General features: G+C 45.8%; 1 protein-coding gene across 1 annotated transcript in view; it reads right to left on the minus strand.

The window, feature by feature from the left end:
- PIEZO2 (piezo type mechanosensitive ion channel component 2) overlaps window positions 1-20404 on the minus strand; it is a 252170-nt gene that overhangs the window by 69861 nt on the left and 161905 nt on the right. The window contains exons 8-15 of the mRNA XM_055559293.1: window positions 12936-13098; window positions 10369-10488; window positions 7654-7692; window positions 6564-6702; window positions 5383-5531; window positions 2528-2758; window positions 1753-1876; window positions 227-507 (exon numbers count right to left, since the gene is read on the minus strand). Of these exons, the coding sequence (XP_055415268.1) occupies window positions 227-507; window positions 1753-1876; window positions 2528-2758; window positions 5383-5531; window positions 6564-6702; window positions 7654-7692; window positions 10369-10488; window positions 12936-13098 (1246 nt within the window). The remainder of the gene's footprint in view (window positions 1-226; window positions 508-1752; window positions 1877-2527; window positions 2759-5382; window positions 5532-6563; window positions 6703-7653; window positions 7693-10368; window positions 10489-12935; window positions 13099-20404) is intronic.

The following is a 20404-nucleotide window of genomic DNA, read 5'->3' on the forward strand; positions in this document are numbered from 1 at the left end:
AGACAAGGAAGCCACCCTAACCAATTTTCTGACTTTTTAAGAACCTAACAATTCATATTAGTGAACAGGTGGAAGGGGCTCACTCCTCACTTTAGGATTCCTGGCCTGTAATGTTTGAATCTCATTGACCCCTTTATATGATGTGTTCGTGAGGTCACAGTAACTCAGAGCCTCACCGAAGGAAGCTCAGGCATACCCCTGGACAGACGCAAGGATGGCAACCCACCTGATACAGGGCCACACAGAAGAGGAAGAGCACCATGTAGATGATCTTGTACATCACGATTTTACCCTCGAAGCTGACGAAGAAGAACATCCCCCCGCAGACGTAGATCCAGTACTTGATGAACAGGGCCACCACCAGGTTCCCTAGCACCTTCATCACGTCCTGCTCGTCTGCTTCTTCCTCTTCCTCTTCCTCTCTCCGCTCCTGCTGCTCCTCCTTCGGCTCCTCTTCTTCCTCCTTCTCCTGAGCCTCCCTGTCCACCTGTAAGTCCTGTTCATCATCTTCAAGACAGAAGACCCTGCTGTTACGAGCAGCTGGTCTCTGGACCAGAACCACACACTCTTACCCATGTGAGGTGGGTGCCACACACTTTGGAAATTACCATATGATTTAAAATAATTTTAGACAGTTCTAATAAACAAGGCAGAATTTATAGAACTAATCATAGTCCACTTTCCTAACCTCCCTGAAACATAAAAGAAACACATTTTGTTATACTTTTATACAGCTTTTCATAATACCTATTTCACTTGCATTGTCCAATAGTTATAATTACTGTAGGATCAAGAGAAATAAACAGACAACAATAACACAAACCGAACTAACTCTGACAATTTCAGATTCTGACTGCAGTGTGCCTCTAGCAGTCTTTTATTGAATCTGAGTTATTGGTAATACTGTTAACCAGAAAGTATGATTTTATAGAATGAAAAAATTGAGTGGAAGCCAAATATAATTTAAATTAGGTTTCAGGACTAATTATAATTTAACTAAATTTAAAATAGTTTTATGCATTGGAAGTAAAAGCTTATTTGGTCTTACTTTAAAATTTGCTAACATATAGGACTCATCTTTGTGGTCCTAAGGTGACCTATCATTTGAATAACTTATTCAAATGACCAGGAGATCGACAGAGTGAGGGGAATGCACATGGGGTGAGAGGTCAGAGTAACTGTTGTTCTTAAATGAACTGTTCTTTACATAAAGTAACTGGTGAATTTAATCACTGTGTTAACAGACATCCAAACTCAAATAGTCAAGATTCAAACATTAAAGACTTTTGTTGCTGAAAAACAACCAATGTTTAGGTCTAAATGAGAAACTATAAGAAAAAGATGAGTTGGTTTTTGACTCTCATTTGACCCATGGAATGGGGTCTAAAACTACAGAAGTGATCATCAAAACATCATCTTCCTTTTTTTTTTGACTTTGTGGTACATTCGTTTTTGAAAAGGCGAGAGGATTTGAATTTGGGAGATCTGAGTCATTCTCTTGGTACTAACTCTCAAGAAGCTGTGACCTTGGGGGACCCAGGGAATGCCCTGCAGTGGGGATCACTTTTGTGTGTATCAAATGACCCAGGGTTTCTGCAGCTCCAGTGGACACCCATGTGGGCAGGAATTCAGCCCTGGGACGCGGTCATCTATCCGCTCATATCCACGCCTGGACTCCCTCTGGTCTGGGGCAGAACCTCCAGGGATGTCCTCTGGGGCCCTTCTTCCAGTCACACTGCGCGCACTAATTACCTTTTTCTTCACTTTCCTGACTTCCGATTTTGACCTCAGACAGAAGAGCTTCCTTTTCTTGGAGAGCTTTCTGCTCTGTGAGGTGCTGTCTCAGCAGCAGCCAGAATGTGATGGTGAACAGAATCTGGAAGGAGACAATAGGGATCAGAGCATCATGCCTCTGAATTGTAAGCATGTTCAACCACGACTATGCTTCCCCGCCCTTCAGAGGGAGCACGCTGCATAAGCCCATCCACTCAAGACAGTCAGGCACCCGCTACATTGCATCTGAAAGTCGCCAGCTTTTAAATCTCCCTTCCTGAGGACGCTGGCGTGCGGTCCAGTGCCAGGGGTGCCTTCATGCCTGGGACACTCCAGGAAGAGGCACAGGACCACCTGGGCTGGAAACCGACGTGGGCCAGGGGTCTCCTTCCTGCCTGGGACCTCAGCACAAGTAGAAGAGGAAGATGTATTTCTTCTATGAGCCCTGTTACTTCTACAGTGTTTCTCCTTATTTTGAAGACATCCACAGAAATGGGGGGAAGAGAACATTTCATCCCAGCAAACAGAGTCCCTGAATCCTCCCATTGTTTTCTGGAAGCTGAAGGGGTAGTTTTTCTAAGTGCCCACACATTTATATTAACATTTTCTTGAGGGCAAGGGAAAAAAAAAATAATGATTTCAAGGAGCATTGAATACTTGGAACCTACTTTTGCACATTCCTGCTTGGATATGACTGTTTTGATTACCATTGTTTTGTCTGAATGCCCTGCCCCTTTTTCCCCTGCCCCCTTACCTTTGAGGCGAGCTCCCCCGGCTCCTTCTTTTCTAAGAAACCTGGGACCTTTTTAATCTCAGGGAGCTCAAAGCTCCATATGTACTGCAGTATGAGCAGCAGGTTTCCATAGACAACCATGAAGGGGGAGCTGATCATAGCATACTTCCTCCGGTTGCGGATCATCCACAGAGTGCAGGACCAGATGAGCAGCACGAAGGTCAGCCAGCTGTGGTAGGTGATGCTCCAGGCCTCCAGGGGGAGAGGGCGAGAAAGCGGGGTAATCAGTACATGATACAGTTCCCACTCTGCTGAGTTAGACGTGGTCTACAAGGAAAAGTTCAGTGACATTCACACTAGGAGGAGGATCATGGTAAAACTGTGGGGGAAACGTCCCAGCTGCATAGGGGACGAAGCAGGCAGAAAGGCTGCCCTGTGAGCCGACACTGCCCTCAACCTCCTGGAGGGAAGAGGGTCAAGCGAGGGTGCGGATGGCTTCACTCTGTGCCCTTTGCCCTCCAGCCCAGATGTCTTCCTTTTCACTGGATCTGCTGGATGAAACGCAACCCTAAGTGCTTCCTCCTTCATTCTTCCAAATCAGCTTGGGGTCGGCTATTTTTCCCGGGTGCTGGGTGAGTGTGGCCAAGCTGGGCTCAGAAACGGAAGCTGTGGGACCACAGGGTCAGCAGATGAGCTGGCTTCAGGGGTCCCCTTAGCCCACCCATCGGGAAGACAGACGTGATAGGAATCAGGGAATCGCAGGAGGAGGTGTAAGGTGTCTGCACCCCAGTAGTAAAGCCAGGCTAACAGAGAGCCCAGCCTCAGCTTCTGTCCTGTAGGGGGCAGGACATCCTCCAGTCACACCAAACCCCGGCAGACCTAGAACACATCTCAAAGGGTAGCTTCCAGAACATTCTAGAAAGTCAGACTTATGAATATCATTAACCTCAAGAAATCTATACTCTTTTACCATAATCTTCAATACCAAATTTCTGTGAAAAGGCCTCTGTGACAATCTAGAAGGGTGGGATGGGGTGGCAGGTGGGAGGGAAGTTCAAGAGGGAGGGAACATATGCATACCTACGGCTGATTCATGCTGATGTATGGCAGAAACCAACACAATGTTGTAAAGCAATTATCCTCCAATTAAAAACACATAAACGTATTTTTAAAAAATATTTTCTAGTTGAGGCTGAGTTCAATCGTATTCCTGACTATCACAAATTTCAAGGGTTATTGCAAAGTCTGAAAGGTTTTGTGTCTGTTTTGCTTCTGGAAAGCAGATAAGTATTGAGATAAATAAGATAAATGAATGAAGTCAGCACAGAACAAATACTTCCTCTCAGCAACTTGCAAATGTGTCCTAAATCAAAGCTAGTTTTTTTAAGTACAGAGTTATTTAAAATTGTTGTTTAAAACATATGGAAATTAAAAAATGGAAATTAAAATTAAAACTGCTTTTATTAAAATTAAGTGAGAAACTGACAGCTATTATTAAGTCATGAATTATTTTCATGAAAAATAGTATTCCTTGGAAATGGTGCTATCAAAGTGGTAGTCGCTCAGTTGTGTCTGACTTTTTGTGACCCCAAGAACTGTAGCCCTCCAGACTCCTCTGTCCATGGAATTTTCCAGGCAAGAATACTAGGGTGGGTAGTCATTCCCTTCTGCAGGGGATCTTCCCAACCTAGGATCAAACCCTGGTCCCCTCCATTGCAGGCAGATTCTTTACCACTGAGCCACCAGGGAAGCCTGGCGTTATCAAAGGTCAGTAATAGTTAATGCCTTTATCCCAGAACGAAATTCAGATCTGACCTTGCCACTTTTGTGTGGATGACCCAGGAGAGTAATCTGCACAGATATTGTAATTTCAGGAGAATTTTTTTTCCCTGTACACTATTCTTGTTTGGATGAAAAAGGGAGGAAAACAAATTGGGAACGTTTTGTTAAACTTCTCTCATTTTTAAGGCCTCAGTCATATACGACCCTTGGTTGTTGGGGGGTAGAATCTGCTTCATGTTCTTTCTTGTGTGCAGTTCTAGGATCATCTGAAGGTATGGAATATTCGCACTGTGTGTTTTTGAATAAAGATGCCTATCATTCTAACAGACCGGGCTGCTTAGGACTGCCCTAGAAAGAAGAGATCTGCTGTGATTAAAAGTCTGCTGCTGAGGGGAGCTTCCAGGGAAGATGGTCACAACCGGAAAACACTCTTGGGGACTCAGTGCTTGGTGCTCAGTCTGGTAAGCATTTGTTCCAGTTCAAACTGAGCCACCAGGGAAGTCACACTGGAGTGGGTTGCAATTTCCTTCTCCAGTGCGTGAAAGTGAAAAGTGAAAGTGAAGTCGCTCAGTTGTCTCCGACTCTTAGCGACCCATGGATTGCAGCCTACCAGGCTCCTCCATCCATGGGATTTTCCAGGCAAGAGTGCTGGAGTGGGGTGTCATTGCCTTCTCCATCAAATGGAATAGTCTCACTCAAATCCAAGATGTGACTATAACCCTCATCATCTGAGAGAAATAAAACTGGCCTTTGTTAACTGTGAATACCTTCAAAGCCTCTTAGAAAAACTACCAACATGTCCTTTTAAATTTGAGAGACAGGTATTAATATTTAAAATCAGGCTAAGTGGCATAGAGGAGGACATGGTTTTGAAATCTATAGTATAAAGATCCCATGAAAAATTAACAGAAGCAGCCATTATCTGCCAAGATATCAGGAAGATGAGGAAGTCACGCTGGTGGGAGGAGGCAGTGGGGCTTGGAGCCAGCGGGGCTTGAGCACTGTCCATCCCGCCAGCGCTAACGTTATCCCAAGGACAGAGGAAGGTGTGGTGCGGAATCTAAGCAGAAGTCAGGACTCTGGCGCATACGCACCATCATGGCGATAAGGGCACAGATGTAGCTCTGCTTCATGATGAACTGGAACACAGACACCATGGCGTGCACTTTGACACTCCTCTTCTCCTCCCTGCTCCGCTCCTCCTCAAACTCTTCTTTCTCATCATCATCTTCCTCCTTCTTTTCTAGAGGGACAGATTATTTTATGTAACAATTTATGCACATAGGTGAATTTCATATAAGAACCCTAAGCACAAATTTGTCCTCTATAGTAATAGGCAGCTCTCTTTCAACAGGATTGTTGTGTGCTAAGTCGTTCAGTCGTGTCTGACTCTTTGTGACCCATGGGCTGTAGCCCACCAGGTTCTTTTGTCCATGGGATTCTCTCTGCAAGAATACTGGAATGGGGTGCCATTTCCTCTTCCAGGGGATCTTCCTGACTCTGGGATCAAACCCACATCTCTTTCATCTCCTGCATTGGCAGGTGGATTCTTTACCACTAGTGCTTCAACAGGATAAACTGAGGGAAAAGGGAGAAAGGTCTAGTCAAAGTTTTGGGCCTCTTGGTTTTCTTATTAGCCAAAAAAAAATTCTTCCAGAAAATATTCATACACTAACCAGCAAAACTATGGACCGCAATAGTGGAATCAAATTACAAAAAGACTAAAACACAAATATGCATATAGGTTTAACACCGCAAACAAGATGACTTGTTTAAAATAATATTTTACCTTCTATTTTTCAAAGTTCATTCCCACTGTGCTCAGTCACTTCAGTCATGTCTGACTCTTTGAGACCATATGGGCTACAGCCCACCAGGCTTCTCTATCCATGGGATTCTCCAGGCAAGAATACTGGAGTGTGCTGCCATTCCCTTCTCCAGGGGATTTTCCCAACCTAGGGATCGAACCTGTGTCTCTTAGGTCTCCTGCATTGGCAAGCAGTTGTTTTCTTTTTTTCTTTTTTTACCCCGAGTGCCACTTGGGAAGCCCTTACCTCCATTAGGTCACTTATTTTGTACCAAGGACAGAATGCACAGAGCAGGATATAGGGGCAAAATCTAGGCAGAATCTAAGGAAATGGGCTTCATCAGACTGACTGTGGAAGGAAAAAACCTCTCCTAGAGATCAAAAGGAAAGAGAACCACATCCGATGAAGGATAAACCAAAGACAAGAGATGCTGAGTTCTGCAGGCCGCGGTCCCACAGGCTCCTTACCAGGGGAGGCAGCGGCAGGCTCCCAGCGGTACTGAGGCGTGGAGTACAGGTCAGCCTTGGCGGGGCCGTTCTCCAGCGGGAGGCTAGGGTGGATGGTGTGGTAGTCCACAGGGTTGCCGTTCACGGTCACCAGCAGGCCCTGCCGGGGGCGTGGGGCAAGGCAAGTGGGACAGCAGCTCTGGTTTTCCACACAGACCTCCCTCCTCTGCTCTGCTAGGTGGGCACACTGGACGCTGCAGAGCCAAGGGGAAGCTGAGCACTGTGGGCAGTGATGCCTGCCAGCAAGACAGCCCTGCTCGCCCTCCAAACCCAGCCCCACAGAGTCACACAGGACAAGGCAAACCTGAGCCAGCCCACTTCTGCTGCGCCCATGCCATGCCCCCTGCTCTCCGTGTGAAGCGTGAAGCCTAGAAAGGCTGCAGAGGGCTTAGGGCCTGCTCTGGTCTCCCTTCAGCCTCAGCTCCCGGCCTGCCTCCAGCTACAGGATCTCCAGACAGACTGGGTTCTGGCCTGGAGCTGCTGCCTGCCCTCCCCCCTCCTCCCACCCCAGCCCTGATCCCACTTGCCCCACACCCCGCATGGCCCTCGGGACGAGCAAAGTCTCAGGTTAGCTACAACCCCACGGTCTCTCCCTGACACTGCATCCTGCAACTCCCGTGTTGTAGCATCTCATACACTAAATACATTCTCCTACTTTTTCCCTCTGGTCTCTTTGGCTTTACGATTTTTAATTTATGCAGATACATATAAACATAGACACACACACATACACGTCTGTCCACAGACGTGTGAGACTTCTTATTCAAATCATAGAGCAGGCATATCTGCAGAGCAGAATGCCTTTTGAGAAAAAGCCCTCCAATGTGGCTTTTTAAAAGTTTAAATACATTTTATATGTTTATACTTGAGCTCATGTTATATGAGTCAATGTTTTAACAGCAATAAATCAGATATAATTTCTGCAAAATAGTATTCAAAAACGTATGAAAATTTTACAGAGCATTAAACTACACTCAGAGGAGCTAATTCCATTTATGTGCCCTTTCCATCACTGACGTGGGCAGAAATGAGAATTCTAGGGTATACTAACGTCGGACGGCTTGTAGTCATCCTGAGTCATGGATAAAAGCTGCAAAAGGAATACAGGACAGCATGTTAGCATGTGAGCAGAAAGCAATGTGATGTTTACACACAGCTACAAAGTCTCAGCACACATGCACTCGATCCTTCAGCCAGGAGCATGCAAGTGTGTTAACATCACAGTGCAAAACATAGAGGGACAATGATGCAGCTGGAGGCTGCTATTTATTGTAAACATTTCCAGTTTCTGATGCTGTCTTTCATCACAATAAACAAGCAGTCGCTAACCACATGACTGAAAAAGCTGATGTTGTTTTTCAAGTGTTTTGTTCTCACAGAATTGCTGCTTGGTCCTAGATAGCATATTCAAAAGCAGAGACATTACTTTGCCAACAAAGGTCCGTCTAGTCAAGGCTATGGTTTTTCCAGTGGTCATGTATGGATGTGAGAGTTGGACTGTGAAGAAGGCTGAGCACCGAAGAATTGATGCTTTCGAACTGTGGTGTTGGAGAAGACTCTTGAGAGTCCCTTGGACTGCAAGGAGATCCAACCAGTCCATCCTAAAGATGATCAGCCCTGGGATTTCTTTGGAAGAAATGATGCTAAAGCTGAAACTCCAGTACTTTGGCCACCTCATGCCAAGAGTTGACTCATTGGAAAAGACTCTGATGCTGGGAGGGATTGGGGGCAAGAGGAGAAGGGGACGCCAGAGGATGAGATGGCTGGATGGCATCACTGACTCGATGGACGTGAGTCTGAGTGAACTCCAGGAGTTGGTGATGGATAGGGAGGCCTGGCGTGCTGTGATTCATGGGGTCGCAAAGAGTCAGACACGACTGAGCGACTGAACTGAACTGAACTTTAGACTTCTAGGACCCTTTGAGATGTCTGTAGGATTCTGAAAGTGTTGACTTTTCAAGAAACTGAAGTTTCATAATAAAGAAAATTTGACTTGTAGTATGGATTGGGATTAAGATTTGCATACTGTCCACAACAGAAGAATTATGACATGGCTGTAACTTTCAGCTGTATTAGAGCTGGGGGGTCCAGTTTCCTCAATAACAAGCATCTGCTGAACTAGTGGTTCTTTCACTTTTTGGGTCAGAACTTGCTCACTTTCTTAAAAATCACTGAAGATCCTGGAGACTTTTACTTATGAGAGTCCTACCCATCAATATTTATTGTGCTAGAAATTAAAATTGCAGAATTAAAAATATTCATTTGTTCGTTCATTAAAAATTGGCTTGTTCACATGAATAATTTTATCTAAATAGTTATCTTTTTTAAAAAATAGTGAAAAGAATAGTGTTGTCTTATTAAAATATGCTTTTGCATATCTTTAATGTTGGGCTCAAAAGACCACTCCATTTATTTTCCAGTAATTGTCTGCCAAAAGCTCATGCTTGAACCCCCCAAACTGTCCATCAGCTGTTCTTGCATGTAGACCTGTGGTACATGGATGGCAGCTGGGTCCACTCGCCAGCCAAGCACTTCTCCTCGAGGGATCAGGACTTCAGGGGGTCTTCCACTGATGTCACTCAGAATATTAAAAAAGCGTGTGCCCCAAGGTTGAGATTTAAGAAAAGCAAAGACTATTTCTGGTTTATCAACAATATTCTTAAGTGGAACTGAGCTTTCTGCTTTGTTCCCTGTGTACCCGTGGCCGTCAGGTTCGTGCTGCTGCCATGGCTGGAGCTCTTGTACCATCAGAGCGAGTGTCAGCACAGCCAAAAGGCAGAGCTCTTAAATGTTGTTACAAAAATTGTTTTGAGCCCATAGATCCCAGGAAGGGTCTTGGGAATCCCCAGCCATGGTCCACGCCCCTCACCTTGGAAACTGCCATGCTGTCTCCATGGATATCATGGCTTAGTGACCTGAGCAGGACGGCCTGGCACGTGTGTGATGGGACAAAAGGGCTCCAGGACACTAGAGGTCTCTGGGCACCACGGCTACTCCTCCAGGCTGCAGTGCCCTGAGAAGTTCCTTCACTGTTTCCCCCATCTCTCAGCCCACAACAGGCAGGTGCATAAATGGGACCACGTGTCTTAGAGAAACTCTGCCACTGCGTCAATCAGAGAATCTCCTGCTTGATTCCTAATATGACCCCACGAGAGAAGTGTGAGCATCTGTGGTCCCCACATTGCAAATAGGTCACTGTAACAAGTCAGTGGCTGGGGCATGTTGAAAATAGTGAACAAATGGTGAAAAGCTCAAGAATCACCCAGCCGTGCTCTTGGCCCTGGCGCCCACACTGTGACCCTGACACAGAGAGGGGGGATCCCTCTTCATGTCCACACAGACTAGCTGGTGTCCCATGAGTGGCTGTGTGAGCGGTCGTGGTCACCACGGCAGCCGACCCAACATAGAATCACTCTCCACAGCGCATCCCAGCACCTAGGCTGTCACTGCCCAGGGCCAAGGGATTGCTTTGTTTGTTTTGTTTTGCTTTAAAGACAAAATTATCTTTAAAAATTAAGACCACTCTCTCTTTCTGGGATTGAGAGGCTTCAGGGGGAAGCACTGAACTGTAAAAGGTTGGGTCTGACAGAGCCTGGGATTTCCTTTCCAAGCACTGGGCTCCCCTGTCTGACCTTAACCTTCAACATCAAACAGCCCCTGTGAACTTAGCAACCTGGGTTTGCACGTGGACTTACATGGCCTGTATTCAGCAATATGATAAAAAGCAGAAAATAAATGAGAGACAACCCCTGTCCTGGCGGCTTACTTTTCTCTCGTCCGTGGGGTAGTGGGTTGCGTACCACAGGCTCCGCCTCCTCTCGGCTGTGATGGGCGCAGGGCTGCAGGCCAGGGCTCTGTCCTCCTCCTTGGTCCTCTCTTCCTGCACCTGAGACACAGAATAACCCACAGGAAAGCCCTGCTTCCGGAGCAGGTCCCTCAGCAGCCTGGGAGCCCAGACAGAGCTGCTTGTCTCTGCCCCCGCGTGCTGATCTCATAAAGTAACGTACACCCTACACAGGCTTTCATCCAGACACTTCACAAATGGCCAAAAGCCCACTCTGTAAACACAGAGACAGCAGATTCGCTTGTGAATTGCAGGAACAGGTGCCCATGCTCCGTTAGGAGCCTCCATGTATGTTCTGACCTGCAGAAGGAGGGCCATGCAAGGTCCACAGAGGCCACAACTGCCCATGGAACCTGCCAGGGGACTCTTATGAAAGAGACATTCACTAAAGGCAGAACCATCTAGAGCTTACACGCAACATTAAGCAAAAACACAGCTACTGCCTAACACTGCCACTCGCCTAATTGAACCTTGGCCTAAATCAGACAGTTGGTCCAGGAGAGATGGATAGAGAGAGGAAGGATCAGTACGCAGTTGGTGGTTGAGGATGGTTTCCAACAAAGATGCCCCATGAAAGGGCGCTTATACTCACTGATCTGCAGACAGAGGGACAGCGTTCAGTGTTGCTGCCAATTCCTGGGGTCTGGCATCCACACAGAGCACCAGACCCCAGGGAGCCCGAGTCATACATTCAGCTCCAGACACTTGTTCTTCTCTTTCTCAAACTTATGTCATAGACTTTTACTGCAGAACTCATGTTTTTCATGAAACCTACCAGGCCACCTGGAACCATGATATTAATACAGCCAGGCACCTGCCCTCCATCACCGCCTTGGTGAGGAAGTCCTGAGTGCCAGCCCCATTTAAAACACTGACCCCTCCATGGGTCGATCTGGTATGAATGAGACCCTGCTCTGCACACACCCGCAGACGCTATAGAGTAGGACCTGCTGTGGACTGTGTGGCCTGGAATGTGGCCTGTCCTTCCCACTCTCTGCCTTCCCTGGTTCCTGGACAGCCTGGGGCCAAGGAGGTCGAGAGTCTCCGGGGCCCGAGAGGCTGGAACAGCCCAGCAGCTACTGCCTGAGGCACCAAGGGAAAGCCAGGGGCACCGGGGACTCTTTCGAACCCGAAGGCATTAAGGTCATTTCGATCATTGCCTACGACGTTGTTCAGAGTAGTTCTCACATTTTAACTTCTTTTGCACAGTTTTCTGTGTGTGTCTACATGTACCCATACCCGTGTGTTTGTGCAGGAAGGAAACACAGCAACACTGTAAGGGTCTACTGGCGCCCTCATATCTTAGAAGAGGCTCGGAGGAAAAGGTAACCAAGGCGACTGGGATTCTCTGTGAGCCTGGAATCATCCTGTCACCACTGCCGTCTCGGGGTCTAGGGAAAGTGAGACCTGAGACCCCTGCAAACAGGACGCCTGTACTGTGGGCCAGGGTGAGGGTCCCTACACAGAGGGAGGCAGGCAGACCCCCGGCAAACAAGGACGCCTGTGCCGTCGGCTGCTCACGTATTTGGGGGCTGCCTTTCTTCTTGTAAAACGTTCAGCCCCTCACTTCCTCTGGGCCAATGCTCTACCTGTGGCCCCAGGTGGGGTTCTGAGATGCTGGCTCGCTCTCAGTACACACTGGTGGCCTGGCTGCTGACCGCATGGATGGAGCTGGAGGGGAGCAGGTGCCAGCCTAGGATCTCACCTTTGCCCCCCATCCCAGCATCCCCTACCCTGCTTGGCATGCGGCCGTGAGGTGATGCGTAGCAGCCCTGTCTATGCCACCTGTCTCCCTCACAGCCAAACTTCTCACAGTCATTTTGGGAGAACGAAAGGGACTGAAGTTGCTGTCACTGAAAAGGAAAAGAGAGGGACCACAAGCCATCCTCCCGATGGTGCCCCAACGTACCACATTCTACGAATAACCCCACAGGGAACAGCCCAGTCCTCAGCCCTGCCCTGTGACCCTGGGGGTTACAGCACCACCGAGAGTGGGGACATCCCCATCATATCATCAGAGGTCAGAGGTCTAAGCTTTAGGAAACTCCAGTTGCCATGACAACAGTCCGGGTGGTCAGAGACCCTTGCATTGTCAGCAAACATGGGCTTGAATCTGATTTCTACTGTTCATCAAGTGTGTGATTTACCTCTCTACCCTTGGTCTCCTCATCTCTAAGATGAGTACAGCACCTGTATGTAAACAGCCCGGCACCCGGCCTGGCAACTAGAGAGTGCTCAATGAAAACGAGGCTTCACTGCACTCATCACCAGCCCTCTGAGCAGCCTGGGGGATGCTAACACAGGGAAGCTGGTCTTTGATCTGATAGAATCTGTACTTGCTTAGGGCTCTGTGTGGAAACAACACACTCTGATAAGAACACTATAGTTATTTCAGGATATAGTATAGTCAGCAGTTGATAGGAACGAACCCTTTCCCCGGAGTCTCCTGCTACTTTGCAGACAAGACCATGAAAACTTCTGGTCCTTACAACGGGCTCCTGCAGCCAGATTCGGATCAGAGTGGCCAGCGTGTAGTACATCACCAGCAGGACGATGGGGTTGGCGTGGTGGTACCAGGACAGGTCGGGGTTGGCAATGATCTTCCATGTGCTGGAACAGTCTGTCTGAATGACTGATTTGATACCAAACAACCTGTTTAAAAACAAAGATAACTATTAAAAAGATGCAACAAAGATCTGGGTCTGATCCACAGAATACAACCAGCTTGTCTGACATATTCACGAGCTGTGCTGTGCTTAGTCGCTCAGTTGTGTCTGACTCTTTGTGACCCCATGGACTGTAACCCACCAGACTCCTCTGTCCATGGGATTTTCCAGGCAAGAATACTGGAGTGGGTTGCCATTCCCTTCTCCAGGGGATCATCCCAACCCAGCGATTGAACCTGGGTCTCCAGCATTGCAGGCAGATTCTTTACTGTCTGGGTCACCAGGGATGCCCCATATATAATATATGCATCTTTAAATCATACATATGTATATTTGTGTATGTATAAAATTCATACCAACATTACCCAGATGGCCTTTCCTCTGGTTCAAAAATCTAGTTAATACTAAACCTTTGCACACTTATTAGAAATTTATGTCTCAATTGTCATTAAGTGTTTTCTTAATGTAGATTTCTACTATATAATCAGATATGATTATATAATTGGAAATTGTATAAATGTGATTCATTAAGAAGTTCATTTTATATGAATTTTTTTCTCAGAAATGACTCTGCTAAGTGAATGAAACATTTACATGTCAAGTGAATCTCCCTGGAATGGAATCTTTCAATCGTTTGTAGCTTTTACATGTGAACTTCCTTTGACTTTGATGTCCCATTTTTCACTGCTCTAAGGTTTTCCAAGACTATGAATTCTCCACTTGTAAAACCTCTCAGAGATATTGCAGTTATTATCATGAGGCCAGGGTGATATTAGTGACCATCCCCACCCCGACTCCTATCAGATTCCTGCTTCTCTTCCTCCTCCTCCTTGGCCGGGAGCACAACTGTCTCTCCACCCTCCATGGAGCCCTTGCTTTGTGATTTTCTCCCCTTCCAAAGCACTCCCAGCATCTGACAGCACGTGGTGGTTATGGCTTGGCTGGGTGTTTGTTTCTCCTCGCACATGTTGGCAGATTTATAAAACCTCCACCTGTTTTCAGGTTCACTCCAGATCACATCTGCTGGTCTCTGGTAATACAGAAACCCAGCCATTTGCAAGAAATACATAATACTGAAAATAACACCCCACTTTAAAACATTAAATTGTGGTAAAATACAGATAACATACCCTGGGTTGGGAAGGTGCCTTGGAGAAGGGAACAGCTACCCACTCTAGTATTCTGGCCTGGAGAATTCCGTGGATTGTATAGTCCATGGGTTGCAAAGAGTCGGACACGACTGAGTGACTTTCTCCTTGCAATCTCCTATATGGATCTCACATATAACACAGAATCTATCATCTTACATTTTTAAGTGTACAGTACAGGGGTATTAACTGCATTCACACTGTCATAGAACCAGTCTCTAAACTGGTCATCTTGCAAAACTAAAACCCTGTCCCCATTAAACACTAAAACTCCACCCCATCTTCCCCCTCAGCTCTTGGTCACCACCATCCTACCTTCTGTCTCCATCAGGATGATTATGCCACGCACCTGGTAGACTCTAAGTGGAATCACTCAGTATCTGTTCTTTAGTGACTGTTTATTTCACTCAGCATAATGTTCTCAAGGTTCATTCACTGGTGTAGCACGTGTCAGAATTTCTTTCCTTTTGAAGGCTGAATAATATACCATTGTATGGATGGATCACATTTTCTTTATCCATTTATCCAAAGATGGAGACTTACACCTTTTGGCTATTATAAGTTGCCATGAACACAGGTATACAAATACCTTTTTAAGATCCCACTTTTGATATTTTGGGCCATATACCCAGAAGTAGAATTGTTGGAGCATACGGTAGGTCTCTCTTTAATTGTTTAAGGAACCACTGTACTGTTTTCCACAGTGGCTACAATCAGTTTATGTTCCCACCAACAGTGCACAGGGCTCCAATTTATGTACATCACTGCCATGTTTCAAGTTTTTTGATGGAGCCATCCTTGCGAGCGTGACCTTAGACACCATGCTTTTAATTTAGCCTTTTCTTTCAAGAGCTCAGAGATCTTTATGATCCAAGCCCTTCATACTGACACCTGGAGGCATATTCTCCAATCAAATACTCCCTCACTAACCAGTTGACACAATATCTTCACAAAACTTCACAAAGAGATAGCCAAGGGGTGAATCTTATTTCAGGAGCTTTTTATTTGTAACTCCGAGTTTTTACCAAAATCACTTTCTTTAGTCTGCAAAACACTCTTTAATATTAAAATAAATATATCCATGTGTCATGAAGATCTGCTGGTGCCAAACACCCTCAGTTTCACCTAGATCAGATCAGATCAGATCAGATCAGTTGCTCAGTCGTGTCTGACTCTTTGCGACCCCATGAATCATAGCACGCCAGGCCTCCCTGTCCATCACCAACTCCCGGAGTTCACTCAGACTCACGTCCATCGAGTCAGTAATACCATCCAGCCATCTCATCCTCTGGCGTCCCCTTCTCCTACTGCCCCCAATCCCTCCCAGCATCAGAGTCTTTTCCAATGAGTCAACTCTTTGCATGAGGTGGCCAAAGTACTGGAGTTTCAGCTTTAGCATCATTCCTTCCAAAGAAATCCCAGGGCTGATCTCCTTCAGAATGGACTGGTTGGATCTCCTTGCAGTCTAAGGGACTCTCAAGAGTCTTCTCCAACACCACAGTTCAAAAGCAACAATTCTTCGGTGCTCAGCCTTCTTCACAGTCCAACTCTCATATCCATACATGACCACAGGAAAAACCATAGCCTTGACTAGATGAACCTTTGTTGCTAAAGTAATGTCTTTGCTTTTGAATAAGCTATCTAGATTGGTCATAACTTTCCTTCCAAGGAGTAAGCATCTTTTAATTTCATGGCTGCAGTCACCATCTGTAGTGATTTTGGAGCCCAGAAAAATAAAGTCTGACACTGTTTCCACCGTTTCCCCATCTATTTCCCATGAAGTGATGGGACCGGATGCCATGATCTTCGTTTTCTGAATGTTGAGCTTTAAGCCAACTTTTTCACTCTCCTCTTTCACTTTCATCAAGAGGCTTTTGAGTTCCTCTTCACTTTCTGCCATAAGGGTGGTGTCATCTGCATATCTGAGGTTATTGATATTTCTCCCGGCAGTCTTTATTCCAGCTTGTGTTTCTTCCAGTCCAGCATTTCTCATGATGTACTCTGCATATAAGTTAAATAAACAGGGTGACAATATACAGCCTTGACGAACTCCTTTTCCTATTTGGAACCAGTCTGTTGTTCCGTGTCCAGTTTTAACTATTGCTTCCTGACCTGCATACAAATTTCTCAAGAGGCAGATCAGGTGGTCTGGTATTCCCATCTCTTTCAGAATTTTCCACAGTTTATTGTGATCCACACAGTCAAAGACTTTGGCATAGTCAATAAAGCAGAAATAGATGCTTTTCTGGAACTCTCTTGCTTTTTCCATGATCCAGCAGATGTTGGCAATTTGATCTCTGGTTCCTCTGCCTTTTCTAAAACTAGCTTGAACATCAGGAAGTTCACGGTTCACATATTGCTGAAGCCTGGCTTGGAGAATTTTGAGCATGACTTAACTAGCGTGTGAGATGAGTGCAATTGTGTGGTAGTTTGAGCATTCTTTGGCATTGCCTTTCTTTGGGATTGGAATGAAAAGTGACCTTTTCCAGTCCTGTGGCCACTGCTGAGTTTTCCAAATTTGCTGGCATATGGAGTGCAGCACTTTCACAGCATCGTCTTTCAGGATTTGAAATAGCTCAACTAGAATTCCATCACCTCCACTAGCTTTGTTCGTAGTGATGCTTTCTAAGGCCCACTTGACTTCACATTCCAGGATGTCTGGCTCTAGGTCAGTGATCACACCATCGTGATTATCTGGGTTGTGAAGATCTTTTTTGTACAGTTCTTCTGTGTATTCTTGCCATCTCTTCTTCATATCTTCTGCTTCTGTTAGGTCGATAAAGTTTCACCTAAGAACATCTTTATTTGATCTTTATGTTTCTCCATATATACCTTAAGATATAAAATCACATCTTGATTTTTTTTTTTCCAGGAGAATGTGAAGGATGTTGTCCTCTTGCATTTAGACTGGTATAATTTCTGGTGAGAAGTCTGTAATTCCCTTTCACAAGATGTACTTTCTATTGTGATGCTGTTACTATTTTTCTCTATCATTGTTAGTCACAATTTAATTGTACTATGGCTTGGTGTGTCCAGCACCCTGCATTATGGGGGTCACAGGGCAGGGCAGGTGTGGGGGGGATGGCCCTTCAGAACGGGGGCCCACCAGCAGATGGGGACAGAACCTCCTCCTCCAAAACCCCATGGTGCAGTGAGCACAAGTAAAGGCCAAAAATCTAACTGCTGGCAGGTGGGAAACAGAATTAGTTATACACATGAATAAAAGCAAGGGAACACTGTCAAGAAGGCAAGGCAGGTCAGATGTCCACAGAAAATGAGGTTTGTGCTTCCACTCCCCTGAAGGCATTTCCTCAAAGTTCGACATATGACTTTGCTGGAAGGAGACTGAATCTAGCTCTCAGTGGTCCTCCCAGCAAGATGCTCCCCTGTCCTTACAACAGCCCATGTGGGTGAGGACAGACCACTTTTACATACGTGTTCTTGCTATTCTGGCTTCCAACCACCCTCCCCTCTGTATTGCATCATATGAAAAACACAGCCAATGTTTAACGTCTTTTTTCATTAGTTTCCTACTTATGCTTTAAACACATTTCCATGCCAAACCCATAGACATTTTTGAGAAACTGGAGTTTGACAGTTTCCGCACAACATTGTTTTCTTAAGCTTGGGAAAACTTCGCATGGAGTCCCCTGGGCTCTGTACCACGCCTTTGAAGTCCTTTTTGGCACACATGTGTCTTAACGGTCTGCCAGGTGGTTGTAATTGGGCTTAGCCCTACACGCGCGGAACCCTGCCTTATAATAACAGCATTCTGTCCATGGGACAATTTTGCACAGGTAGAAGGTGTGTTGTCTTCAGAAGGGGGACAGCTGATGAACACACTGAGGCCCCGTGGAAGTTCCTTGCCATTTCACCACTAAAGGCCCACTACCCTACTTGAGATGATGCCACATCTCAAGAACATTTATATGCTATGAATGTTGTAGATTTATGGCCTATTTTCTGTGTCTAAACACATTTTCACCTCTGAGAGCAGTGTAGAAATGAGTCAGAACCAGGACTCTCAGGACCAGTTGGTCATCCCATATGGCTTCTCATGACAAGACCAAGTTCGGCCCCTAAAACGTGCATCCTTCCATGTTGGGAGCACAGGATGAGAAATATCAAATGTGGGCATTTTTATTACCCACAAACATAATTTTCCCCAAGTAGCTATAATGTAAACATGGATTTGAATACCTCATTTTAAAGCCCTACATAGTTAATAACCAATGATGTTACAAAGGCAGAAAGGAGACCCAAGCCAACTCTGCAGTTCCTCTGATAAATCAGGCACTATGTTGAATGTCTGAGGCCAGCTCTGCTGGGGATCTGCCATTGGCTCCATTATACACGTAGATTGAGGCACAAATGAATACAAAGGTTTGTATGTGGTAGGGCTTATGTATCCAGGTCTGCTGGCTTCAAATCACACCACTCCATTTCTCAGGTGTAGTAAGTGGTGAAATAGGAAAACCCCAAGGGTATCAGGAAACCCTCAGGAAAGGGCATTAGTCATAGGAAGATTCCACTACAGGACACATTTAGTAAATTTGTCCTTTTAAGTGCTGAGTCCTGAGTTTATTGAGCATTATAGTTATTGTCGAGGATGTGCAAACAAATAAGATACTATCCCTGTCATCATAGAGAATTCATGATGGTGGAAAACTACTCAAATATGGTGGAATGATTTTAGGAAATGTGCTCTGAGCTGTTCATCCTTTGGAAGGTGGTTATCAAGTTTTCCTTCTATGGAACTGCTTTGCCTGGATGGTGGGTACAGAGTGGTGATTTGTGCCACCCCTTTCTGAGCATCAGAGCAGCAGGCATTACCTCTGAAGGGCACAGGGGCATCTCACTGACCCCATGGGAGGGATCTCACTCCCCAGTGGAGTAGCCAATTGCTGGCTCTTACATTTTAATTTATCTGAAGGGCACGAAAGAGAAACCTGCAAACTAGTGACCAAGGAGTTTCATTTAGTGTCAGAAAGGTCAGAGATATAGAAGGAAAAAGATTGGATAATTCATTATGGAGGCATGCTCAAACAGGGGAAAGCAAGAACTCTTCTGTAAGAAAAGTTGTAGAGTAAGTTACTCCAGGAAGAAGCAAACATCTAGAAAAGGCAACAATTGGCAGAAATCTAGCTAAATCCCAGATCTTCTCCTTTTAAATCCACATAAAATGCTTCTATATTTTCTAGGATAAAGCCCTATGTTTCTTAGATTTCAGATCAGATCAGATCAGTCGCTCAGTCGTGTCTGACTCTTTGCGACCCCATGAATCACAGCACACCAGGCCTCCCTGTCCATCACCAACTCCCGGAGTTCACTCAGACTCACGTCCATCGAGTCAGTGATGCCATCCAGCCATCTCATCCTCTGGCGTCCCCTTCTCCTACTGCCACCAATCCTTCCCAGCATCAGAGCCTTTTCCAATGAGTCAACTCTTCGCATGAGGTGGCCAAAGTACTGGAGTTTCAGCTTTAGCATCATTCCTTCCAAAGAAATCCCAGGGCTGATCTCCTTCAGAATGGACTGGTTGGATCTCCTTGCAGTCCAAGGGACTCTCAAGAGTCTTCTCCAACACCACAGTTCAAAACCATCAATTCTTCAGTGCTCAGCCTTCTTCACAGTCCAACTCTCACATCCATACATGACCACTGGAAAAACCATAGCCTTGACTAGACGGACCTTTGTTGGCAAAGGAATGTCTCTGCTTTTGAATATGCTATCTAGATTGGTCATTACTTTCCTTCCAAGGAGTAAGCATCTTTTAATTTCATGGCTGCAGTCACCATCTGTAGTGATTTTGGAGCCCAGAAAAATAAAGTCTGACACTGTTTCCACCGTTTCCCCATCTATTTCCCATGAAGTGATGGGACCGGATGCCATGATCTTCGTTTTCTGAATGTTGAGCTTTAAGCCAACTTTTTCACTCTCCTCTTTCACTTTCATCAAGAGGCTTTTGAGTTCCTCTTCACTTTCTGCCATAAGGGTGGTGTCATCTGCATATCTGAGGTTATTGATATTTCTCCCAGCAATCTTGATTCCAGCTTGTGTTTCTTCCAGTCCAGCGTTTCTCATGATGTACTCTGCATATAAGTTAAATAAACAGGGTGACAATATACAGCCTTGACGAACTCC

This window comes from Bubalus kerabau, chromosome 21 (genome assembly GCF_029407905.1).
Source record: "Bubalus kerabau isolate K-KA32 ecotype Philippines breed swamp buffalo chromosome 21, PCC_UOA_SB_1v2, whole genome shotgun sequence".
NCBI lineage: Eukaryota > Metazoa > Chordata > Mammalia > Artiodactyla > Bovidae > Bubalus > Bubalus kerabau.